The sequence below is a fragment of the Camelus bactrianus genome, chromosome 3, assembly GCF_048773025.1.
Source record: "Camelus bactrianus isolate YW-2024 breed Bactrian camel chromosome 3, ASM4877302v1, whole genome shotgun sequence".
Taxonomy (NCBI): Eukaryota; Metazoa; Chordata; class Mammalia; order Artiodactyla; family Camelidae; genus Camelus; species Camelus bactrianus.
The window spans coordinates 114,500,539-114,528,175 of NC_133541.1; the positions used below are offsets into that span (position 1 = coordinate 114,500,539).

General features: G+C 43.1%; 1 protein-coding gene across 8 annotated transcripts in view; it reads right to left on the reverse strand.

Moving 5' to 3' along the window:
* EBF1 (EBF transcription factor 1) overlaps positions 1-27,637 on the reverse strand; it is a 379,633-nt gene that overhangs the window by 89,279 nt on the left and 262,717 nt on the right. For 4 of the 8 annotated variants that reach the window (XM_074361007.1, XM_074361003.1, XM_074361005.1 and 1 more), the window contains exon 9: positions 8,596-8,726. In XM_074361007.1, coding sequence (XP_074217108.1) covers positions 8,596-8,726 — 131 coding nt within the window. Of the gene's footprint in view, positions 1-8,595; positions 8,730-27,637 lie in introns of all 8 variants that reach the window. The other 4 variants (XM_074361006.1, XM_074361001.1, XM_074361004.1 and 1 more) reach the window with 1 other exon arrangement.

The window sequence follows — 27,637 nt, forward strand, 5'->3', positions numbered from 1 at the left end:
GGTGGGGGAGGCGGAGGGGGCTAACTATCTCACCAGTGTTATTATGAGGATTAATTGACTTCATGCCTGTAATGAGTTTAGGAGGAGGCCTCACTCTTATCAATCACTTAAAAAGTTTTAGTTTTATTACGACTTAATCCTCACCATAACCAGCAGATTTACACTAAAGTATTTATGTGCATCCTTATTGCACCATAAATATATCTAAATATAAACTATCTAATCACACAAGCATTAACAAAAATGAAACTGCAATCTGTCTGTCTGGTACTGACACTTGGAAGCTGCATTGAATATAACAGCTGCTAATAAGGAGCATTTGTTTGAATGAATGAATGAAAGAAAGGCGAAGTAGTGTCGTTCTATACTATTCTGTATAAATGAATGTCTCTGACACCCAAGGCTCTGTGCTAGACACTGTATTGCGCTGAATTATGAATCCTGCCTTCAAAGGAGAGCGCATCCCCTTAAGAAAACAATAATTAAAGATAGAAAGTTACAAGGAACAGAATACAGCACAGATAAGGCCATTAAGAATTTAAAAAGAAGAGAAAATATTCCATATCTGGAGCTATGAGGGAAGATTTCCCAGACAAAACTAGTTTCTACTGGATCTTAGAGGGTGGAAGGATTTGGGCACAAAAAGGAGGGAAAAGCATTGTGGCAGGAGGAACAGCATAAGCCAGACAAGAGGGCAGAGGTGAGAAATCACTAAGGGGAATAAAGAGTAGCTACCAACTCCGTGCGACAGGAGCATCAGTTAAGATGAACGGTGGGCAGGGATGTTGAAAGGTCAGAGTCTTCCACAGGTGTGCCTGGACCCCAAACTACGGGGCTGAGGCTTTAAGAAAGAGGAAGCCAGTAAGACTGCATAAGAAGGAAGGCTTTTTAGCTCAGACCATCAGGGAGCCATTGGAGCAATCGGCACTGAGCACATGTACAAAGTGAACACAACTCTATGTAAACACTGATTTTCTTTGTAGCAGTCACGTGACTGCAGCCAGGTGCGAATCCTGTCTGTGCTTCATGTTAAAATTAGGAACGAATCGCACATCTGTGGTTGCCATTTTCCAGTGAGAGGCACACACATGTCCCTCCTGCATGCACTGGAGACAACTGAAAAACGTCGTTTCTAACTATCCCATAAATACCAACATACAGGATAGATTCCAAGTGTCTCAGTCTTTTAAAATAGCAATACAGATTAAAGCATTTTTTAAGAATCATGTGAGCATGGTTATAACTATGTAACTATATTAAAAAGGCCATTAGGCTATTTTTAATCTGTTTTTAAATATGCTGGCTCATTTAGAAACCATTCTCCATAAGATAACTTAGACTCGAAAGGTATTCTTCAAAGTCCTATTCAAAGCTTGATGCAAAGGATTTAAACTGCTCTATTTATTGTTTACAAATGAAGTTTAAAATACGGCATTAGGCATATTCCTCCTAATAACAGATGATCAGTAATTACAGGTTGACTACAGACTTCGCAGCTGGTATATTTAGGAAAAAGTCGGCGACTACGAATTATTTTAAACCCCAGCATTTAATCAACTTTGAATTAAACTTATACTGTAAGTCTCAATATACGTAAAATAAATAACACAGCTATTTACATTGTACCATATTTATATTATAAAATTTTGAAAGAGGTAATATTTGAGACAAAGCCTTTCTCCACCTTTCTTCATTTTCTTTTTGATTTTAGTGGAATTGTGTCTCCTATAAATGCGTTATACCTACTAGTCATGAGAATTGTGATGCCACTGTGTACAGACCTGGAGAGGGTTTGGTAAATGTAGGGCAATATGTTAAATGGCTAAGGAAATATCACGGGAAATCCTGGGTACAAATGAAAGCTGAATGAAGAGCAAGATCGGGGTCAGGAGAATCGGGCCAGAATCCCAGCCCTAAGCAGCTAACATGCTCCCGGGACCAGTCACCGCACGGGCAGGCTCTGGAACCTCTTCTTCCTCACTTTCAAAATAAAAAAGCTGCACTCAATGACTGGAAAGGTTCCTCAAAGCTCTCATGATTTTGTGACTCTGCATGTGGTTCCGCAGCCTAGGGCAGACGTAAGGCCCGGGAAACTTGCACGGGGAATGTATGTATGAGTGGCAGTTCATCTTTTGATGGCACAGAGGAGCAAATACTAGTTTTTTTGTTTGTTTTTAAATTTACAATCCTTTCTCTGAGCTATACGGACAAATGAGAATGGAAAGTAGATATGGAAAGGAAGAAGGAAAGAGACCAAGAAATGCATTTACAACCTTGTTTTCCAACTTTCGGATTCAAGCAGCCAAACTGCTTCTCAGCCCCACAAACTGCCATTTACCTAATTACGGTCACCCACCAGTCTCCGTGGCTTCTTTTGCCTTCTCCCTGTCTCTGGAAATGCAGGTAAAGAAAACATTCCTCCAGATGAAAAAGACAACGTCTGCCCCTGGGTGAGGCTAACTGGTTCACACAGGGGTGTAACTCTGGCTTCTCGCATCCTCCCATCTAAGGGGTCCTGGCAATCTTTTAAATACAGCTGTGCCACAGAATCACATGCCATCCAATGCCAAGTGTGCACGGACTAAAACCAGATGCAAAATATGAGAGAAATTCTGTTCAGAGCCTTGCAGCATTAAAGAATGAATGGCTCCAAACATTCCTGGTCTGAGCTGAAGAATACTTTGCTAATATTTCAGACAATTTTCTCACATCTACCCCAGCCCCATCACTTTATGATTGGATTTCATGACTTTACTTCATTAACATGAAATCTAAGTGACTTCCACCACTGTCAATATATCTTCCTGTAAGGTGATCCCTAAAAAAAAAAAAAGGTTCTGTGGTCACAGGAGTTTGGGACAGGCTGCATGCTACATCTTAGATCGTCAAAGTGCACAAAGTCCCTCAAAATCTCTCGAACAAGGACTAGTTAAATTTATTTCACTTAATATTTCCCAGATTTGCTGGGGGACCTCCTTCCCCCATCTCCCAAAGAAATGGTGTACACCATAGAACTATCTGGAAGATGGATTAGAGCAACATTGTGGTGTAAGCCTCAGATTTATATCAGATACCAGAATCTGAAGTGTAGACAGTAACAATATTGACTGAAAACATATCAATAGGGAGGTCCAGTTTAGGGGCTAATCAAATTGTTTTGATGAAGTTCAAAGAACCCTTTTGCAAATAATCATGGTATTTGTATATTGCAAGCACATTCTAAAAGCGAAGAAAAAGAGTGGAAGAAGGTATTTCCCACCATTCTCACTCCCACTCTTCTTACTGTTAGGGGTGATCCTTAAGGGAGAGATCTCCAGATAAAAGGAATTACTAGAATTGTTGCTGGTTTCAAAGAGGCTTTAGCCTAAGACCCTCATTTTTAGATGCAGAGATGGAGCTCCAGTGACCAACAATGACTGTAATGTAAGGGAAGGACTGTAATTACTATCTGGGTCCCCTGACGGCCTCCCAGTCCACTGCTACGCCATGAAATCTAAATCCATGCTTGGATGGGTGTCTTCAGTTCCCGTCGCACTCTGCTCCTTGCCAATCCCACCACTGGACATTTTGGAAGGCAGCTTAAATACCTTAAGTGGTATAAATTCTCTCGGATATTTCAGTAAGTAAACAAAAGGATTGGGAGAGTCAAAAATGTGCAGCACAGAGAGCCACTGGGCTATGAGCAATTTGATTGGTTATTCGAACAGTCTGCTTCTGGCTACAGTATTCTCTCTGCCTTCTAGAACCCTGCCTGGAACCTGAAATCACACATTTAACTCTAGACTCCACCAATATATTACATAACTCTCTAATGTGCTACATGAGAGCAAGCTGTCTTTCCAAATAAACACCAGATCCCCTTAGGCCTCACTCTGATCACCCATGGTACCTATCCCAGTGCTAAACAGCTGCAGACAAGCCAACCAGTACCCACCATTTAGAAGTTACGGGAATTCAGAGGGAGGTGGTAAACTCACAATTAGCTCTACAAACCAGTAACAGGAACCACCCCCCCCCTCCAAGTCACATGTCGGAAGAAAAGCAAAAACAGCCAAGCGCATCTCTATTTGAGGAAAAACTCAACCCACGTTGAACACAAGCACACATCAACCCTGTTGGTTTTCCTGGGTTTATGTATAAAACACGACCAAGAATTTTTTTAAGTCTTCTGGGGCGAGGTCTGATAAGGAACACAAGACTATCAGTAAAATAATTTGCTTTGTAAGAGGAGAGAGAGGAGAAAGGGGAAGAAACAATAAGGAAGGCTAACAAAGATGGCGAACCAAATTCACAAGAACGCCCTGTGGCTCCCCCCAAACTTGGGAGCCCGCAGGAGGCAGCTGAGTTAGCAGCAGTTGAATGCCACCTTTCTTCTCTTTCTTCTCCCCAGCCCTCAGGGGGCCATCTGAGAGCCAAACTGAACTACTCATTTGCAAAAGACTGGGCTGGGAAGAGCACAGACGAGGGTAAATGAAGCCAGCCCTATTTTCTCTGGCTCTTTTTAAAAATTCTTTAGCTAAAAAAAGACTCCAAATAATAGCGTCAGCTGCTAATCTAAAATGTTATCTGCTTGTCCTGGCCCACCAGCCTGCTTCCTGAGTGCCCTGGGCTACAGAGTGAGGATGCAGAGAAGAGATAAAAGGTCTACTTGGAATGAGAAGTACTAGACCTCAGAGGTGGCAGAACCTCAAGAGAAAATGTGGCCAGGGACAAGGCTTTGGACAGACTGGGGTCCCACTCCAGAGGGGAGGCCCAAACAGGTTGACTGAAATATACAGTAACTGTCACTTACGCAGAAAAAGGAAGAGGTTGTCATCTGCCTCTAACACAAATGGTAGATGTAGCCTTCCCCTTCGTGAGGATAATTTCTTCCTAGAAGTCAACGGATCCACCCACAAACGTACACAACTGGAAGGTGAAGGCACTGCTCTTACTTCTGATTCTCTGCACAACAAGTCCACCTCACCCTGGAGGGTGTTAGTAACTGTGAAGATACCCTCCCGTTCAAGGCATCAGCAGCCATGGTGATCATTACAGCTTGGTCTGATACGGTAAAACCCTCGGGTACAAATTTTGGCCCAGGCTAACTCGTGGATGGTTAAGAAGGTGAGCCCTGGAGTTGGACTGTCTGGGTTCAAATCCCATCCCCGCCACTGGATAACTGAGCAGCTTGTCCAGCTTCCCCAAGCCTCAATTTCCTCATCAGTAAAATGAGAACAACATGGCATACAGCTGTCACCAGGCTCACGTGAGGGCCATCCTGAGCACTTAGCATAGCACCCGGCAGGAACTAAGTGCTCGGGGAATGTTAGCTGATACGAGTCAGCCTCTATGTTCATAAATATCCTCTCTTTGTATTCACAGTTATCAAGTTCTGATCCTATCCAGCGGAAGCCTGGAGAAATGGCCCCAAATTTGGTTGACGCTTTTTGCCCCTAAGGCACTTAAGTAATTCTGATCAAAAAGAACAGCCGCAGTTACTACGCACTGTTGCCCTTTGACTATGATCCAACTAGATCATGACGCGTGTCTTTTTTTCCTCTCTTCTTTCTGTCTTTCTTCCCTCTCAGGATTCCACGCAGTTGCTCTCTCATTGACTGGGGCTTGTATTTCCCTTGTTAAAACATACATCGTGGTTCAGATCCCACCTCCTGCACAGTCTGTGTGGTGCTGGGTGAGTGTCTTAATGTCTCAACCCTCGGTTTCCTTATATGAATCTGACACAGGGCTATCGCAAAGAATAAATAAAATAACACCCACAAGGTGCCTACACATGATAAACCCTTAGTAAATGCGAGCTAGTTCTCAATTTCTTTGGAGCAGGACCAGATTCTCTCCCTGCAATAAAAAAAAAAAAAAAAAAAGGCACTGACACCGTATCTGTCAAATTTATAAATAGTTGAGAATATTTACAAAAAGTTCATCTCCGCAAGGCTCATTTTTCTAAATGTCAGGATCATCATGAGGATAACAGCCCAAATGAAAGTCTCCATGCAGACACCCAACTGCTCGTGCCGCAGGGGATTGATTTATTTTCAAAGAATATCTGTGAAAACACGTGGGGAAACTCTGTAGCAGGCTTCCAGCAGGAGAGGGTCATGGTTGGTTTCTGACAGACACACGGATGAGAGCAGTTTGGAGGAGGAGGTGGGCAGACAAGGAGCATGTGGCCCCCGCCCTCAGCTTCTAGCTGGACGCCCCCAGATCCATGCTGAGGGGCTTCTGGGACATGTGAGGCAGGGGAAGTGAGGGGGCAGACGAGGGAGGAGGATGAAGGATCGCCTCAATGGATTTTCCTTTTCATGATTTGCATTGATTTTGTTACATGGAAACAGATCCTTTAACGCAACGTAGGTACATCTAAGTGAGAATTTAACCTCCCTTACCTGTTCCCCAAAGAGGGCAAGAAAGTGGGGGAACCAAGAGGAAACTGGGGGACCTTGACTAGGAACAAGGTGGAGGGGCAAAGCAATGACTTCCTGAAGTGCTGCAGCCCTCATCCACGTCCAGTGTCGCGCGTGTGCCTGGGCTAGGACGGTGCAAGGTTGTCAAGGAAGAGTCACACTAACCCAGCTTGCGCTCAGGGGTCAACAATACGGACAGTTTTGAGCCCCACTTCTCTGCCCTCACTTTGACTGCTATGATCTGCAGTAAGGAGTTCATATTCTATTTATTCTTCCCCTCTCTGAGAGTCCAGGACATGAAACAGAACGAGAGACAGGAAGGGATGAAGACACAGCCCAGGAGACCTGGGAAAAGCTGTCCCGGTGAGCACTGCTGTATCCAGCAGCCATGAAGACACCGGGTCGGAAGCAAAATATGTCATGTACATGATGCTTCTAATTTTATAACCCAATGGTTCCAGCAAAGAACACGGTGCAAACAACAAGTTTATACTGTATAGCACAGGGAACTGTATCCAATATCTTGTAGAAAAAGAACATGAAAATGACTGTATGTATGTATATGCACGACTGGAGCCTTGTGCTGTACACCAGAAATTGACACAACATTGTAAACTGACTATACTTCAATAATAATAATAAAAAAAGGATGGGGTGCAGTTGCCTGGGGCATTTCAGTCCACTCTTCATGCCTGGGATATTCCAACTTGGACAACACTTAGTGTGGTGGACCGAAAAGCCCGTCTCTGATTCAGCTTCACGGGAGCTTTGATTCTCGGGCCAAGCGCATGCCTCTAGCTGGGCGTGCGGGACATCCAAAGGCCGCGGCAGGGTGTGCTGGCCAGCGGCTGGCCGGAGCGGGCTACTGGCAGGGAGATGTGCGCACAGAAGGCTTAAAAAGAAGGGCAGGCTCTGCTTTGGAAAGATAAACATACTCAACTATCACAGTCTTAACTTTCTGCTTATCTCTACGGCCCTGCTGAAGAGCGAGCCCAGTGGAAATATCTGGATGGGCTGAACAGCGGAGTCAAGGGAGGACAACGAGAAATGGAACCAGAAAATTGGAGTTCTAGCTCCAGTGGTGCTACCGACTTCTTTCTGTGGCCACACACACGTCACTCACATGCCCTAGGCTCTGGGTGGCTGCTTTCAGGTTATGTAACAATGTATCGCTAAGCCTTGGTGTCCTTATTAAGAAAGATGCACACTAAGAGTATCTCCCTCGCGGTGTAGAGGGAAGACTAAAATGTTCCACGTCAAGCTCTCAGCTCAGTACTTAGCATCTAGTCAGTCTCAGGGAAGTGTCGCGATTCTGTGACCACGTGTAAGGTGTGCGGGATGAATGAACTCAATGGTACCTCGCAGCCCTAACATTGTTTTTGCTCTAAACGTCAGGGAGGTGAAGGAAGCGGGGGCTCTGGGCATGCTGGCTGAGAAATTGAGGCTCAGAATTTAGAAACCAAAGGCAAGTTTGCCACGGCTTGTATACAAGTGTGATGTTCATGTTTTCTGCTCCTGAGCTCACGTTGATTATTGCCAAACAAGTCAACTGGCAGGTTACGACCATGATCCCAGTGCTTGGAAAGCACTGCACACGTAGAACACTGTCATTTTCAGATGGTTGCTGTCTCACACGGAGATGCCTGGGAGCCATAAGTTCCTAGGGCTGGGAAAAGCTCTGGGTTCTCCTCAGTTCTCCCGGCAAGTCACTCACTCTCTGATGACGAGCCATCAAAAAAGTCAAGAACCACCTACACCTGGATTATTACTATCATGGGAATGGTGTTCCTTGAAGATGGGTCTACAAATGACTCCATCTACAAATATTCACAACTTCCTACTTTGTTAAAGCCCTAACAGGGCTTTGCCTATATATTTGCGACTCTGGATCTGCTTTCCAATTCCCAGTACATATTAGGACCTCCACCCTGTGGCTAGCCCATGAGAACAAATGACAAAGCAGAAGCTCTCCTGGTGCTTATGGGCCAGTGGTTGGAAGCCATTCCAGTAGGCAGTGATGCCTCTTGGTAGACCCAACCCATCTTTCCTGGTCTCCAGAGTTCTGTAAGACTGGAGCTGGCCCACCCAGAATGGCACCACTAAATTCTACACACTCTATTAGAAATTCAAGTGTACACAGTATCCCCAACGAGACCAAGCTATTAGATATTAATGTTCAGACAACACCTACCTCACTCCAGACCAGCATGGTACCGAATATGACCTGTAACCCATCAAAGAAATTGTCCCCTATGATGATCACAGTCGCACCTCCCGTCGTCCATCCTTCACTCGGGCTGATGGCTTTGATACAGGGAGTAGCTGCTTTTCAACACACATGAAAAAGAGAAGGAGTCTGCCGTTAGAACCAAACTTTAATGATGGGAGACTTGAGAAAAAGAAAAAAAAAATCTTTTATCTTTTCACTAACAGGAAGTCCCTCAAGACCTCAGCATTTCCTAGTCGCATTAGGACCTGAACCCTCAGGGTGCAATTTCAGTTTGTAAAAGCATTGTTTTCATTGTTTCTGTTAAAGACACATATATTTTACCCAAATCTTTTCCAAACCTGAAAATCTTATGAAATAAAACATGGAGGGAAAATTTAATTTATGAAATGCCGAAGATTAAAAAAAAAAAAAGAAAAAGATGGGTGGCTTTTTAGAACTCACTGGAAACCTTCCAGTGGAATTGGTTCATAATTAAATGTATTTCCTGAAAAGAAAACTTGCAGATTTTTAGATAAACATTGCTGTCCAGTGGGAAGGGAAGAAAAAGAGAAGGCTGGAGCAGAACATCATTTTAATTCCATGCCTTCTGTCGGTAACACTAACAGAGCAACATTCCTGTTTAAAGATCATTAAGATTTTTTTCAATAAATGTCATGGATCCCATTTGATAGATGCAAAGTATGCAGGTCACTCAGGGTGAATTATGTAACCCAAACGCTGAGTCAGGGCTGAACCACAGAAAGTCCCATGACCTTTGATTTGTCGTCATTCCCAGGCATCAAACCCAAGAAGTGGCTTTTCCAAAACTTCCTATCTCTTTTCTTTCCATTATAAATGGCCCTGGGAGATGGGAAATGCTTTGCAAATCCTCTGATTCCAAACAGACGGGAGGTGGTTTTGCCTGATGAGCAAGGCATGCTTTCAACCGAATTGCTGGGCATACATGTAATTGTAGGGTTTGAAATCTCTCAGAGAGGACTCTGGTGCCACCGAGGATTTTCAACTCAACAGTGCCCAGTGCTGGTGTTCCCATGATCGCTTTTACAAACAGGAACCATGCAAAATTCTAAAGCAAAGGAGGCACTGCGTAAGGAGAGAAAAGGAGACCCTCCTTGTTTACGAAGTAAAAGTTTATAAAGTACCCCAGACTGGCTTTCCAAGTATGGAAGCCAATGAGAGCACCAGTTAATTTTAACAGGGAAAAAAAAAAACCAAAAACCTGGCAAAAAAATGACTGGACTTTGTCAAACTTGGCAAAATGTCACACTTTAACTTTTGCAAGAAGAAAGGAAAACCTGAAGCCCAGCCCTGTGGGACCATCGCTCACGTGCCACCACACAAACAAGGAGAATGGTTTGACTTTGATTCAAATTAATCTCATAAAATTGCATGGAGAAATTTGGAAATATCCAAACTAAACACTTCATGTTGGCTGAACTCATAGCAATGCATTTACAACCCAAACTGGGCAGTTCAGAGGCCTTTTCTCGCCTCCACTTTCTCCCCCAAACAAAATGATTAATCAAGAAAATGTAAATGATTCATAACTTGAAAATTCTTGTCCAATGTTTAACTCACATAAAAGTTGTGATCAATGTTCCACAGGATAGGGCTTTTCCTTAGACTTTTTTCTTTAAAAATAACCATGTTTAAACGCAGATTGAATACTCCCAAACCAATGGTAGAATATGATTCCAAGCAATTTATAAGAAAAATAAACTACATTTAACAACGATGTAAAATTCTTAAAATATAAGCAGTTTGTAAACATTCTAGTTAATGTCTCAAAAATCTTAATTCGTAATTTCTAGCTCCATGTAAGCATTTAATTGCTAGAGTGGAATAGAAAAGGTATTACTTTATTCCTGGACACTTCTGAGAAGACGAAGACATTGGTTTAACTGAACTGGTCTCGAAAGAGTCTTGCCTGATGGCAAAGCATGGAATCCAATTGTATCATTAAATGCTGACCCTGCGATTACCGTCATAAACCAGAAAATCATCTTGGTGCTTACTATCTATATTCACTTTGGGATTTCCTTCAATTTTTTTTTACTTTTTTTTTTTAATCACACAAGCATGTTTCTTTAGATAAGTGTGGGCCAGAAAATCATCTTGGTGCTTACTATCTATATTCACTTTGGGATTTCCTTCAATTTTTTTTTACTTTTTTTTTTTAATCACACAAGCATGTTTCTTTAGATAAGTGTGGGCTCTTCCAGGCTTTCTCATCATTGCACAAAAGGAGGCAAGGGCGTGTTGGTGTATCTTTGAGAGACTCTCATACAATAAACCGGTTATAACAGCATGACCGAGAACGGCTGATTTGAGATTTGACTCCAGCTCTCTTTTTTCCATTTGCTATTTGTAGGATACAGAAGGCCTGTAAGTACGCTTACATGTGTGTGTACGCTTTCAAACATTTCCTAAGGAAAGTGATAATGTTTCCAACCATCCAGAAACAAAGTTACATGCCAACTAGTCAGAGGTAAATGAGCATCAAGGAGCCAGAGAGAAGCTGGTGAGGAAACAGTATTTGACACTATCTTCTTAGATCTGTTGGAGAGGGAAAAAAGCCTTGAAGGAAGTGCTCCAGGAAAAGCGTGGCACCCTCCCTCTGTGCTCAACACAGTCCAGCACTCTTGCTTAGGGAAGAGTTGCTACTCCTAAAGCAAGTCAGGCAGGCCTTTCTAAGTGGAGACCTCAAAAGGTCCCAAAGATGCTGCTCGGCTCTGGTGCCACAGCAGTCTGGAGAGGAAGCTCTGTGCTCCTCCCCTGCCGGGAATACTGGAAAACACGTGAAGGGCTCCTGGGCTGTCCCACTGACAGAGAGGGCTGGGGAAGCGCTGCTGCAGGCATTTAGGACCTGGACGTCGAGGATGCTAAGTGTCCCATAACGCTTGAGATGGTCCCCCGTAATGAAGAACCCTAAAATGTCAATAGTGCAAGGTAGAAAACACTACGGCTAGCTAGACGGATGAGGCCCAAGAGCCGTTGTTAAGAACTCACAGGTCCATACAGGTGAAGGCAAGACACAGGGACAAATACAACAGCTCAGGGTCTCCAAACAAGCCTGAGACGGATGGCCGCTGACACCCTGAACTGGGGAAGTGCCAGCTACTGGTGTCCCCGCACAGAGGCAGGCCCACTGTGATCTGGTCTTCTCATCTTTCTAAAGAAGCCAGGAGCCCAGATTTTTATGTGAAATTTCCCAATCTTTAAACGCTGGCAACGAATTCAATTTTTTAAATGCGTAGACTAAACAAACTGTTGATAGACTTCAATTTAACTCACACTACCATCTTACACTTTTACCCTCGTCACAAACAAACTTGCCAGACGAAAAGCAGCCCAGGAAATACTTGCAAATGTGCCTAAAAACTACAGGTACCCAAATGCTCACTGCAGTATTGACAGTAAAAAGTTTAAGAGTCTGGGTGTCCCCAGTTAGGGAGTGGCTAAATAAAGTATGGTGCATCCATGCTGTAGGATATTTGGAGTGTCACTTGAATGGTTGGAAGAAAAAACAAAAACTTCTATAAACTGACATGGAAAGACATCAAAATAAGTTACTAAGTTTAAAAAAAGAAGCAATTTGTAATCTAATGAATAATGTGATCCTGTTAATTAAAAAAATGATATATATTAGCCTGTGTGCGTGAATGTGCAGGTGTGTGTGCACAGGTGTGGTGGACAGAGGTCTGGAAGGATGAGTGTCAGTCATCCCCCAGGGATCCATGAAGGAAAGCGAAGTGACTAGGACTATCTGCACAGCTTGAATTTTTTCAGTGAGCACATATGAAGGTAATAGTTTTAATTAAAAAAAAAAAAAGCACCACAGAGCATTTCATTCTGAGAGAGATAAAAGTTTTACTTTTTAGAGCAAATTGACGCTAATTTTTTTTTTTTTAAAAGCCTTTATGTGCTAACAGACCTTAAGCCTCTCTTGCCCTCCTCTTTCTGGCATGTTTTCTCTGAGAAAGCATGTAGAATGTCTGCAGGGGCCAGGAACTGGTTTTTTTTTGTTTGTTTGTTTGTTTTTTCACTTGGGATACCCAGAGAGACGCAGGGGGAAGACAGTTTTTAATAGTCACAGTGGACGTATTCAGTGAAACCTGAGGGTGAAGATTCATGAAAGAGTTCAATCCAGCCCAGGAGTGTAATAATCAATACAATTCTGTTACTAAGAAAATACCATGGAATGGGGGAGAAAGGGTGAATTTAAATACAAAATCACTTCTACTGGCCAAATCTTCATTTAATTAATAAGAGATACTTCCTCACCAATGAATTTTCACACTCTGGTTACCCACAGGGACAGGAAGCCAGTTTCTGGTTCTAAATCTCATTAAAAATAAGAGTTTGGGTTTTTTTTTTTTTTCCTTTTTTTTTTTTAAACCTCTCCCCCTACCCCCAACAGCCACCAAAGTAAAGGAGATTTTCCTTCCTTCAAACTATGACAATAACATGATTACACCACCACAGTTTAGCATAATGGCTCTGAAATGCTCGTGGCACATTGCAGAGTTAAAGTGGAAATTATTAGGTAGCTCTTCTTTGTTATAATAATGATCACTCCACAAATAAAAGCTCTTCTCCCAAAGGTACTGCAAGGCACAAAATGCTAATTCTGAAGATTATGTGTGCGCTTTTATTAAATATTACTATGCCCTGCCTGTTTGAGGGCTTCTCTGCTCTGATTGTTTTATGAGTACCATGTTAATGTCATTCCCATCTTGCTAGCAGCAGGCACACATTTTAGCGTTTGTATGAGAGTTGATCAAAGGCCACGTGCTGGGGGAATTGCTGAGAAAACACGGACAAGCGATAAAAATCTAACAGATTAATTGGTTTAAATTTCATTTCAGGGTGTTGAACTTTGGCTCGGGACTCTAATATTACACCGTGAGTCAGGGCCTAATTACCAGATTTCCAATTTGCTTCTGAACAATGGTTGTGATGAGGAGAAGAGAGGGAAGAAGGAGGGGAAAAAAAAAAAAAAAAAAGAAAAGAAAGAAGGAAGGAAAGAAAAGAAAGCGTTCGGCCTCCAGTACGCATTTAACAACTAACGCCCTGCTTGCAGACAGCTGCACCAGGGGACGCCTGCTAGCACCCGCTCTACCTCCAGAGCTTTTCTGTTTCCTTCCAACAGCCCCGGAAGGCGGAAGGAAGCACGGATGGCCTCAGTGGTTTGAAACTGTCTGATTTACGGAATCAGTGTTATGTGATTCGAGGGCCTGCTCACTCACGCTGGACATACCAGGCTCTTTATTAGCGAGGTGAATTTATAAGCTGGAATCACACCTCAGTCTCCAATGGAAATGATCTATTTCATTGACAGAAAGCAAGGGCCCAGAAAGCCATGTTTACCCTGGGGTTTATGGGTGGCCTTGGGGATAAGGGTTAATTGAACTCAGAGGTTCCTGCCCATTGAGGTGAATTAGTGGTGTGTGCAGCCATCAGCAGGGTCCTGATACTGCGTTATGCTGTGATCAATACCTCACTTGTTTGGGGGTAGCTGTAGAGATGACCCGGGCACGGCATTTATCATCTCTCATCCCCAAAATGAGGCTTTTGCGACAGTCGATGTCCCATTATGGAGGCCTCATTAGAGACGCACTCTCTGCCTCTTTTCTCTATCCCTGTATTTAAATAGCAAGGGGAAACAGCACTCAGATCAGCTGGTAAAAGGCTCATATTTGGAAGTATTCTAATCCCATTGCAAATCTCAAAATAAAATTTCACTAAAGTGGACACGAGGTTATTTTCCATTTCCATTGTGTATGGTACACAGAAAATAACGGAAACCCTCCTTTCCAGCATCCTACTTAACCAGGACTCTCTCCTGATGAGCCCTTCTACAGAGCAGACACCGATGCTAACAGTGGAGAAGATGCCAACCCTTACTGGCTTCTGAGTAAAGAGAGAAAGAAGCAATTGTGCTAAGTTGATTTGAACATTCAGGGCATCACAGCATCTGAAAACGGGCAAGAGCTCCAGCTGTTCCAATTCCACATCGACCACTCAGTGCGACCTTGAAGCAGTCACTCGCCCTTTCTAAGCAGTAGTTTCCACACGGGGACCCACCGCACAGACTCCCGGCGAAATGCAGGAAGCGCCTAGCTGCGTTTTGCTGCTTTACGTCTGTCCCAGGCACGTGGGACGTGAGTTGCTACTATAATCATCACTGTTATCATCACTTCCCCATTAACCAGAGTTCCATTCTTTACTAGAATACGCCACTGTCTCACCACTTCAGATTACGGAGTGTATTGCGAAACTTCGCTGGAAACTTCCAATCCGGCGACTTGCTAACACAGCTCAGTTTTCTGAGGAGGTGGATGTGGCTTCAGGAGTTACAAAGCAGAATTTTTTTTAAGGCGCTCATTTGCCTGGGATGACACTAATGTCAATCTTCTCAGAAATGAGGAATTAACTTTAATTTTATTGTCCCAGATTCTTGAGACTTCGCAGAAAATGTTGCGAAATCCATGAGATCAGCTCATTTCCATGGGACTCTTATGACCTCATAAAACAATCTCAGGCCTTCCTCCCTTGTATCTGCTTGATTTTGGTGAGGTTGTACTTGGGAGAAAGCCCATTCTGGAGACTGATGGGGACACAGAGTACCCCATGTGGACTCAGCATGCAGATATCTGCCCTTCCTGTTTAACAGAATTATTATTTTTGCTGGGCTTTTTTTTTTTTTTTTTTAAAGTGAAAAGATGAGTTTCCTGACTGCTCACAGCTCATTAGCAGCAACACCTGCATTCTTTCATCCTGAAAACTGGTGGCTGCAGGCCAGGAAGGAGGGCAAACAGAGGGTTTGGCCCTCCTGGGAAGACTGGCCCTGCAGATTTGGACCATGTACAGGAGGCAGATCTATTCTGCGTTCAGCCACCCTCCAACTTGAAGCCTTAGGAATTAGTGGCGATTTTGCCATCTGACCTTAACCCTGGCACCTAGAGGGGTTCAAGTCAGATGTAACTTTCATAAGGGGTTGATAACTTTCAGAATGCTAACCTCACCACCGGCTCCCCATCAGCTAGTAAACAAATAAAGGAACAAACTTGACAGCTTCCGATACTCAAGATGTGGCAGGCAATCTTTGTAACGCTGCTGCTCTTTTGGTTTCCAGATTTACTTCTGCCTGCCTTTATTTTCTTTAATAATTGCTTTATGCAGCTAAGCATTTTATTGTTTATTAGGGTTTTTATTTGGTTTGGTTTTGTTACGGGCCTGCCTTTATTGCCCCATCCACTAGCATATCTAGCCATCACTCGGCAGACAATCATATATTATAGATGCAAAAGGGCCTCCACTTCTCTCTCTTTCTCCCCCTGTGTGTGTGTTTGTCACTTTGAAGAGAAACATAACCCATGATATAGATATTTACCAACACCAGATGCAATTAAGGCTATTAAATATTAGATGAAGAGATCAAGAATTTCAAGTGCTTTTTCATCCTTTATCCCAAAGTGACTTCATGTGGCAAGGAAGCCCTTTGCTTTGACAACATGCATGGCTCTCACAGAAAACGAATAAAGGAAGAATTCACAGTCAGTAGATGGAAACGTGGATCCACCTACACTAAGGCAGAGTTAACCCAACGGCGATACCTAGGTGCATCTAAACTTAGCGCCTCAGCTAAGTTCCGAACTATGCCATTTGCTAAATACAGAGCAATCCCGAATTATAGCTACTTCCTGTTTATTTCTGCAGCTTTCTTATTCTGTTCTTAATCAGCTAAATTCCTCAACAATCAGGGCACACTCATCTGAACAAGGGAAGGCTAGAACTCCTGGCGCAGCAATTATAATCCAAACATACCAGGACGAGCACTTCTGGATTTCTGAGTTTGTTTATCTGCGATCCAGCACCCCGTGCAGGTTCACTACACCGGGTTATTTAACAATTTAGCAGTGAAAAATCTTGACATTTTGATGTACCTATAACTTCTAAATTGCACCTGAAAGACATGAAGGCTTTTTGATTTATTGACACAGCATTGCTTCATACTATGCAAAAATTGTTTGTTAAAAACACTCCAGGAGCTCAGAATTTTCGAACCGAAAGAGGTGAGATACTCTTGTTTTCCATCTCAAGTTTGATCTGCCAAATCCAAAATTAAAATGTACAAATATTAATCCTCAGGCAGCTAACAGTAAAAAAAAAAAAAAAAAGAGCCATCAGTTTTTCTTTCTTTTCTGCCCTGTTCTGTGATTATCAGCCACTTTGCAAAGCAGCCAAAAAAAACAAAACAAAACAAAAAAAAAAACAAAGATCATGGAGGGAGAAGGACGAACCCCCAAAATGAATTATTCATGGATCCAATAGTGATATTTGTTGCAACAATAGTCAATTCACTTGCCTCTGATTATACAATAAGTAAATAACTCTTTTCTTCCTGACGAGGAGAACTTTCATGCACAAAATTATTTTTCTTCCAATTCTCCTTATTATCTTGTTGTAAGAAAAGTTCCAGCTATGAAAGTCAGGGGAGACAGGGAGATGAAAATAACTTCCCCAAAATGGACACCTAATACTGTGAAAGAGGAAACAATTTTCAGGTTTTGGAAAAAAAAAAAATGTAACTGCTCCTTCTTGGAATCCTCAAGGCTTTATTTGCAAGCAATCTTCCTGGGCCTGGAAAATCATAAAGTCAAATATGAGCAAGTCTAGTGGAAAATCTGTGACGTTAATCTTGGCTGGAGTCGTATTTTTAACAGGCCTTGAATGTGTGTGCCGGATTATCCAGATGGCCATACAGGAATCGGCCTGATAGGATTAAACCTTTATGCTGAACTCTGTTCCATCTGTTCTCCAAGGTTCGCCTCTCCTTATCTGAATATGAATTTTTAGCCTCCTTGTGTCTGGGAGCCGGACTAAATTCAGCATTAAAAACAGAGTAGTGTGCAGATAATTGAACATTTTATTAGTTCATCTCAGATCATATCAGCCTGGTCTTTTTTCTAGAAAACATGTTGGCAAAGAATTTTCCTAAGAAGGCACTTAAAAGTACGCAGAATCTACATTTTTTCTTCTGTTAGAAGGCATCGTCTTCCTTCTCCTATTGAATTCTAGAACTAAATCAACTCACTGTCCTAAGAGGGGATTACACTGATGTTTGCACGGAAAGATGGGAAAGGAAGACCTGTATCCACCCTGTAGATTCTGACTCTAAGAACAGATGACATGTAATTCCGACTGGATGAATGATCCAAGCAGAATATGTTCATGCCTGTTGTGTTCTTTTTCTCCATGACAAGAAGGTTGGTATCAGTCATCATTTGATAAAAGTAGCTACAGCAGCCGTTTCTGTCATGTTCATTAGGTTTTCCCTGTTTTTAAGGAGGCTTTTTCTGGGGAAGGGGTCTGTAATTCAGAGCTCCGCCTTCAATGAAACAGGCTGATGTCGGTTTTGCCTTTCTGTGCCTCTGTCCCCAGGAGCAGTCAAGTTACTTGTTTCTCAGCTGGAAAAGTTGGCTTGGGGCAAGTTGCAAGATAGAGATCAGTAAGTTGCCGCTGGGCCAGAGCCGGGTAGATGGTTGTGGGGTCCCCAACCCCGTGACAAAGGAAAAGAGGGGTGGCTCTGACTGCGGGGCTTAGCGAAGCAAACCACGGTGCAAAGGAGTGAATCAGCCGGATGAAAGAGGGATCTTTTAGAAGTCTACTTTCGGCTGGCTTACACCAATGCGGTCAGCAGAAGTGACGGATGTCTGCTTGTGACGGCAACGCAACAGCCAGCAGCCCCGGCAGCCCCCGTGCTAACAGGAGACGGTCTTACTAGCCGTCCTAGCAGGGCTCCGCTGGCTTCCCAACGTCCCCTCAGTCACCCTAGCTCCTGGCTCTATGCCGTCACGCATGGCAGAGGCCAGCAGCTCATCAAAAACTTAGGCTTTTCCACACACAGATCTCATGATTATATTTACACAGTGCACTTAACTGAACAATCACAGAGAAATCCCCCCATTCGAGCTCAAGATGACATTATGATTATCAATATGAATGTACATATCACATCTTGTAAAACATACGTATTTGGCTCCTTAAATTCACAAGTCAGGCGATAAGGGGTGGTCCCCTTCCCGGAGGCAGGTGATCCTAACTGGCGAAGCCCATTATAAGTCATCTCGCATAAAATAAACACGCTCACACACACAGCCCTAGTGTCTGTTCTCCACATTTTATACTAAACGAGGACACTTCACTGGATGTTCAATCCCGTGACTTAAATCTGCTCTGCCCAGTAATGGTAGCCACTGGCCATACGTGGCTACTGAAACTTAATTTTTAATTAATGAAAATTAAATAAAAGGAGAAAGTATTCTCTTGGTCACACTAGCCACATTTTAAGTGGCCAATAGCCACGTGTGACCAGTGGCTGGCACAGCGGGTATCATGGCGCGGAGGAAGAGCCTTTCTGTCATCGCAGGAAGTTCTGTGGAATGGTGCTGACCTGTGGATCAGGTGCAAATAACCGAGCCTGTAACTGACAGAGAATAATCAGAGCTACCATGTATGGGGCAGCCTCCATACGCCAGGAACTGAGCTAGGAAAAATTAGCCTGTAATTCTTCCAACAGTCATCACAGAATCAAATACTCATAGAGCCAGACAGGAAGGTACGTAAACACAAGGGGTTGGGGGCAACAAAATGGGAGAGGGAAGGGAGTGTGGCCAACAACAGTGTAACCCCTTCCCAAAAGGGACACAGCTTCTCAGTTTGACCTAATTGTTGCCATTTGAGAATGTGGGTCCAGCACTACCAGCTCTTCTGAATAATTTTTTTAAATTTGGGGTGGGGGTAATTAGGTTTTTTTACTGATTTATTTTAATGAAGGTACTGGGGATGGAACCCAGGACCTCACACATGCTAAGCATGCACCCTACCACTGAGCGAAACCCTCCCCCCCCCACAGCTCTTCTGAATATTAAGAGAATGTGCACATTCAGATTTTCATATACGATCTCTTCATTTCTAATTGTAAAGCAACAAATACATAGCTTCGTAAAGCACCATGAGCACCAAACCTAACTATGACTTGGAGCTGGATTCAGTTCATGATCTGATCCATCAGTGTGCAACGTCTATCAGTCCTTCGAGGGCCAAGAACAATCTGTTAGTTACTAATTTCCACAACTGCACAACTAATACTGCCATTGACTCATCAAACAAGAAAGACAAACCACAACCACTGTCATTTCTGCTTCTGACTGTTCACCCCAGAACAACACAGAAGTTCCCCAGCTAGCCTTCCTGTGCTCTGCAGAGGATTTTTTATAAACAGTTTGGGAGACAAACTCCATGCTCCTAAAGGGTTTCTACTGTCATCATACAAGATAGCATAGATAGTGACTTTTTTTAAGGAAACTGTGATTTGGATATGAGCAGCACCTTAAAATCAACCATTCCCAGCCCCTAGTAATGCACAACTCCTGCTTTGGGCTTTTCGGAATAGTAATGCTTACATTTCTCTCCACGATCGAGGCTCCTACAGCTAACGTGTTTGAGAGAACTTTTATTATTGAGAACCTTATCGTTTTGAGCCAGTTTCCTCTCCTCCCTGGCACACTGGGGGATGCTGCGCTCCAGTGTTTGTTACAGCACAGATGTTTCCGTGGTGATGGTCGGTGACATCACAAGCACCATCATCAAAACCCACCCAGACAGAGCAGCAAAGGAGAGTGGGAACACCACTTCCACTTGAACTCCACGTTGCACTGACTCATCCTCCTCAAAAATTACCCTTTGCGGGCTGAGCTGTTCGATCTGGACTGCAGACACTCCCCTTTGCCTGATCATGATTCACTTCTACTCACATCATCAATCACGTGCTAAGTCCCATCTACACACCAAACCCCAGAAAAACCTTCCCATGATGCCCACTTTCAAAATGATGCTGCCCTGCTCAGAAGCTTTCTGTCCTTTCCCCTTAGCCTCCAGGGTCAAGTCCACCCTCGTGAGTCTGGCTAGTTCTCCCCTTCCAACCTCGCTCCCCACCTGCCCCACACTGGTGGAAGGGCTCGGCAGCGATCGGGAGCACTGGCTCTGGATTCAGGAAGCCTCAGCTCATGTTCCAGCTTCTCCACTCACCAGCCTGGGCAACTTACTTTACTCTTCTGAAGCCTCAGTTCCTACCACTCCAACTGGAGATAGAATTATAACAGAACCCAACTCATGAGATGGCTGTGAGGGTTTTACGTGAGTTAATCTGTGCACACAGAGCTCAGCACAGAAGAAGCAATGAATAGATGTGAGACGGAATGAAGAGAAGGGGGAGTTACAGGAAGAGGAGGAGGAAGATAGGGAAAAAGAACACAAAGAAGATAATGGCAGACTCTCCAAACCCACTGTCTCCAAACATGCTTTGCACTTTTCCAGCATTTCTTTTTCAAGAAGATTACACCACTCACTCCTACCTAGTCCAGTGGTACTGTGCCCAAAGACTGGTCTTCCGTGAGAACTGTTTCTATCCCAGTCTATCTACAAAACACCAACTCTCAAGGGAACTCCTTCATGTCTTTCCCAGTCATTCGTGACTTAACTGCTTTTACTTGAGCCTTTGTCTTGAGATACACACTTGTGTATGTGTACAGCTGGGTGTGTGTATATGTGTGCAAATCAACCCAACTGTCAACACATCCCTTGAAGGCAAAGACCTCGTTCATTTGCAAAGGGGGTGCAGTCCTCTGCACTTAACCGATACCTGACAATTAATGAGTCCTATTAAGTTTTCAAACGGGTTGCACACACATTCTCCTAAATATTCTTAATGTCAACCCCGAGTGGTGGGCAAGGAAATGTTATTTTAAATTCCACTCTAGAAATGAGGTTAGAAATTCACTTGAACTTGAGACTGTAAGAATCCACATTGGTTGATAAAGTCAAGTATTTAAAACACCCAAACTACCCTTCAGTTTTGGTATTTATCTGAAATGCCTGCTCAGTTTGGCCAAAATAGTCACTTCAATCATATAAACACAGACAAAGTCCCTAAGAATCTTAGTTGTGAAATTCCTTATTCCCAAGACAGAGGGTGAGTGTTTATTAACTTTACAGAGCATTACTACTTTGTTTCCAAGTAAAGTTATTTTCCCCCTAAGACTCAGCCCCACATATGAATTATAGTAAAATCTCTCTTTACCCTCTTCTGTTTCCAAGCTCAAAAAACGGCATCCGCATATAATACCACAGGTGCCAATTTAAACACAGGAACACTGAAAATCCTGCCAGACTTTGAGGCTTAGAAGCTTTTCTATTGTTGCTGGTTGGGCTGCTAACCACAGAGATAGAACATCGAACATAAGCAATAGTAACACTACGAGAACTTGCATTTTTAATGTGTCGGGCACTTCTCCCTAACTTTCATTTCATCTAGACATTATCTATCTCCATGATGTTCATGATAGAATTTTGCACATAAAAGGAAAATGGTAAAAGTTTACTGATTAAATAGGTTATCCTAAAACCATATCCCCAATAACATTTTCCTCAACTTGTTTTTTTTTTTTTTCTTTTGAGCAACAAGGATTGGATTCCACAGGCCTGAGCTAACCAAATCAAGAAGAGTTTTTCGGATTCTGCCAAAGTTGAAAGGTACAGGAATCTGAGGTCTGACTTTATAGACCTGTTGCACATAACAGTTACTGGAAGAACACAGCTGGCTTGGTGATTCAGCCAGGAGATTTTAGCAAGGAATGACCACAACGATATTTTCCTCCTCCACTAAGACAGGATAAAATACACTGGGACCACTGGAACACAGTCCCCCCACTTCCACAGTCTCAACATAACAGACCTGAAAGCATCTATCTCAGGCACACACAGTAGGTGCTCAGAACCTGCTGTCTTCCCAACTGTGCTCAAAGGAGAAGTAGCCAAAGAATAATGAAGAATGAAAGAAAAAAAGGTCTCAATCTGCACCAACCACGATAAGTTTAATCGTTTTTCTACATTACAGCCAGAATCTCTTGCTTTCTAAAAAATTTTCCACTTCAGTGTCACCCAGTCACTAATTTTTTTTTGTATGTATATATTTTTATTGAAGTAGTCAGTTCACAATGTTGTATCAATTTCTGATGTATAGCATAATGCTTCAGTCATACATGAACATACATATATTCGTTTTCATATTTTTTCACCATAAATTATAAGATACTGAATATAGTTCCCTGTGCTATACAGTGTGACCTTTTTGTTTATCTGTTTTGTATATGTCAGTATCTGCTAATCTCGAGCTCCCAGTTTATTACTTCCCACCCTTTTCCCCCCACCCCACAGTAACCATAAGTTTGTTTTCTATGCCTGTGAGTCTGTTTCTGTTTTGTAAATAAGTTCATTTGTCTTCTTTTTTTTTTTTAGACTGTCCATATAGTTGATATCATATGGTATTTTTCTTTCTCTTTCTGGCTTACTTCACTTAGAATGACAATCTCCAGGTCCATCCATTTGCTGCAAATGGCATTATTTTATTCTTTTTTATGGCTGAGTAGTATTCCATTGTATAAATATACCACTTCTTCTTTATCCAGCCATCTGTCGATGGACATTTAGGTTGTTTCTAATGTCTTGGCTATTGTAAATAGTGCTGCTATGAACACTGGAGTGCATGTACCTTTTTGAATTAAGATTCCTTCTGGATATATGCCCAGGAGTGGGATTGCTGGATCATATGGTAAGTCTATTTTTAGTCTTTTGAGACTCCATACTGTTTTCCATACTGTTTTCCACAGTGGCTGCACCAAACTGCACTCCCACCAACAGTGTAGGAGGGTTCCCTTTTCTCCACAGCCTCTCCAGCATTTATCGTTTGTGGACTTTTGAATGATGGCCATTCTGACTGGTGTGAGGTGATACCTCATTGTAGTTTGATTTGCATTTCTCTGATAATTAGCAACACTGAGCATTTTTACATGTGCTTATTGGCCATTAGTATGTCTTCACTGGAGAACTGCTTGTTTAGGTCTTCTGCTCATTTTTGGATTGGGTTTTTATTATTACTATTATTAAGTTGCATGAGCTGTTTATATATTTTGGAAATTAAGCCCTCGTCAGTCTCCCTTTTGCAAATATTTTCTCCCGCTCTGTTATTGCTATTTGTATGTATTTTAGATACACCTGTCTTTTGACACTTCTATCGCTGTGCCCCCAGGGGATGAAAGACACTGATGTGCTGAGAAGCCCCATACCTGCTGCTGTCCTGGCCTCTCTTCCTCTGCTCCTGCTGCCTATCGCCCCCCAGAACCACGGGTGAAGAATGTGGGTTTGAACAACTGGGGTCCTGCTGTTTGCAACTGTCAATTAGAGAAGCCAGCAACTCAGGAGCGTATGTTCGCACATAAAATATTCATTTCACAGATTGGGATAAAAATGTATTAGTACTTGGGTTCCGCTTTCATGCTTAGTGGTCAGATAAGTATTTGGCCAACTCAGTTCTATTCCTGTGCCCTGCGGGCCCGACAGTGTTACTTTTGTGTTTCGCTTTTCTTTTCCTTCTCTGGTTACCGTCTGGTTTCCCATGTCGGTGCCTCCGTTATGACTGACCAGCAGCACACGTTTGAGCAGGATTTGAGTTACTAGGACATCTCCCGGCCAACTTGCCCAAGGCGGGCTGGCAGCAAAGCCCTATGATCCATGCCTTCCCTTTTCTCTTGCTCCTCTCCAGGTAAATCTCTTATTTTCTGAGGATGCTAGAATCCTGCTGACGGCATCGTATTCATCTGATAAGGATGATGATCAGCTCATTTCTATAAAGTTTCATTTCTGTCCACTGAGTATTTTCAGGTTTCAGGGCCGGCACAGTGAGGTTGAGATGGGGTGCCCGATAGCGTGACATGATACCAGGATTTTTTTATCTTAACCCAGAAAAGCACCTTCCCATATATCACTGCACATGCCAACTAACGCACCCTGGGGATTCAGCACAGATGTGGCTTTTCAATTTGCCTTTGAGTAACGTCGTCAATTTGCTTCAGTTGAAGCAGGAATTATATTACGTGATCAAATGGCAAGAGAATTTCCCCCCCACCTCTGAAGTCCAAAGTGAGGGGACCAGCAATGACTAAAGAGGAAAGAACAGTGGTGATGTCCGCCTGTGTCAGCTACTTGGAGGTCCAAATGCTGCAGACACAAAAATCCGACTCTTTTTTTCTTTTTGGCCACAAACAAATGTTTGAAAGATGGACTCAGTGTCCCTCATTTGCTCACCGGAGAGAATAAATGTAGTGCCCTCCTATGGTGGTTCAGAGCATTGAAAGAGATGATACAAAGTGCTCAGCATTAAACCTGATGGCTAGTAAACGCTCAGCGTGCGAAACACTGGTAACAGCTAGCACTTAACTGGGCAAACGCTTCTGGTAGCCTGTGATTACAAAAATACACTGTACCCAGCAGTACTAACTAATATATATATAAATAGATAAACAACAAGTTCATACTGTAGAGCACAGGGAACTATATTCAATTTCTTGTAGTAACTTGTGGTGAAAGAGAATATGAAAACAAACATATGGATGTACCTGTTTGACTGAAGCATCATGCTGTGCACCAGAGACTAACGCAACATTGTAAACTGACTGTACTTCAATACAAATATATATGAAAAAAAATACACTGGATCCATTTTTCCAGGTTTCAGAGAGAAAGCAACCTATGGGAAACTTCCAAATTTATTTTCTCAAAAATGGATCTCAGACCTAACCAGCTTTTCTGATTAGCTTTCCCCCATGTTTTTAATATTTTGAGCTCCCATGGAGTTTTGGACATGCCTTCCCCTCTAAACCGCTCCTTCCTCCTTGCCTGACAAAACGCTACTCCTTCTTGTTTTCAAATTTAAGTGTCGTTGATTCTTCAGGCTTGGCTGAGCCCCCTTGTTTAAAGCTCTCTTAGCAGGCTCTGTCTCTCCAGGATAGCTCTTACCATCACTACTTACCATCACTTCAATTTAAGTAATTCTATGTGCAGTTATTTCCTTAATGACGACACAAAAATATACACACACGAGACTGAATACCTCATGATGTCAGCAACTGTGCCTACCGTGTTCACCTCTGCACCCCTGTTATTCAACAGGGGAGGCAGTCAATCAATAAATATATGTTACATCGATGAGTGACTGAATGCTCAGTGAATAAGCAAACAAACTTAAGAATCATTATCAGAGTTGTTCACATACTGAGGCATGAAACAGACTAGCTGAAAAGTTGAGACATCTTCCAGGGGTTCTCAGCCGCCACTACCCCGACACGGGGCTTCCTCAGTGGATACGGCAGGGGCTCCGTGGAGTCCGGTTTCCTAGGGTGATTGGGTCCCCACTCCAGCAGCAGGCACTCCATTCTCATGGGGGTTAAAATTAGCACCAGTGAGCTCCCCCGGCGCTGGGCTCTCATCATGCAAGGGCCCAGGTGGGTCTTGCTGACAGATGTTAAGGTTAGAAGGAAGGGTAGCGGCCAGATGAGAAAACAGAGCCACCCCCTTCCGGAGGCACCAGCACTTCCCTTCTTCAGGCCTGGCTAGTCCCTGCCTGCCCCGCCCCTCCCCCCCGCATCAGTTTCCACGCAGTCACTGCTCTCTCTGTCACTTGAACTCAAATCCTATCTTGGAAATTGATGGGTGATCCTGGCCCTGACAACACAATGTCAGCTTTGCTCAGTGTCCAGCTGGTTCCGTATATATTATCATAATGCGCTGCCTGGGTGGACCCTGGCTGAGTCTCTCCCCCTTGACTCAAATCCTCCTTTCCACACTAATTTCTGCTCTCTGACATGCAGACACCGCTTGATTAAAAAGAAAACACAGAGTTAACAGCTTGGGAGACGGTTTGATTTTTAAAATCCTATGAGGACATTAAGTCTATTCTCATGGTAAACTGAGCTAAAACGGTTTTCTATTAAAATACAGTATTTGACTCATAAAAAAAAAAAGTTTCCCAGAATTCTACACTGTTTCCTGGTGACATGAAAGAATTATTACTTCCCCCGAACCTAAAGTCCTCTGAAACAGTATTTCCCAAACTTCAGTCCTGGGTTTGTCCCGTTCCCTGCGACATACTCCACAACTTGCTTAGCATTATAGTTAATATTTTTGTTTAGATTGACTTACTTTAAGTTCAGTCTTGCCCTTAGCAATAATAGCTGTAAGATCATGACTTTGGAGTGCTTTATAAATGTTTTTGCTTATGTATTAAGATAGACATAACCATTAAAAAAAAATTTTTTTTAATGTTTTTCCCTCTGTTTCCTAAAGTCATCTCACACACTGCGTGGGAAACCTAGTCTAAAATCTCACTGCTAACCATCAAGAGGGTTCAGCTAAAGGAATTCAGAAAGAACAACACTGGGTGAGAGATACCTAAGGGGCTGTGTAAGCCACAGCTGGGGGCTTTCTCAAGGCCTCCTGGAACCCACTGTCAGCCTTCTGCAGAAATGCCGAAGGTGAAGGGAGGCTGGCCTCCGATTTGTCCTAGGGGATGACCATCACCTTGGCATTCTCGTGGCCTCTCACCAAGGCAGTGTGTGTGCAGCAGCTCAGGAGAGAGGAGACCTCACACAGAATCAGCCAAGTTCAAGCAAGAAATCAGGGCCTAAAGGGCTCACCAAGCCCCCCCCCCCCCGCCCTGCCTCCAACCCCACTTAACAGAGGAAACTGAGGCCCAAAGAAATCAAAGTACAGGATGGAGGTCATGTGGCAAGGTAGAGGCAGTGCTCTGTTTGTTTATTTCTGTGTGTATCACTGAAAATGTTCACACAAAATATGTTTCAGATCCACTCCTGGTCGCTGCCCCTCAATATCTGAAGAAGATTTATGACCAGGGCAGGAAGCTTTCATTTGCAGATCCACAGGACTCGAATCCTCTGATAGTCTCAAGTAAGTAGAAAGTAAATAGGAAGAGGCCCTTGGTTTGGAAATAATCAACTATGCAGATAAATACAATTGGAATTATGATGCTTTTGTAACCAAAGAAATAAAAGACAAAAAATTAGGCTAGGAAAAAAAAAAGTCC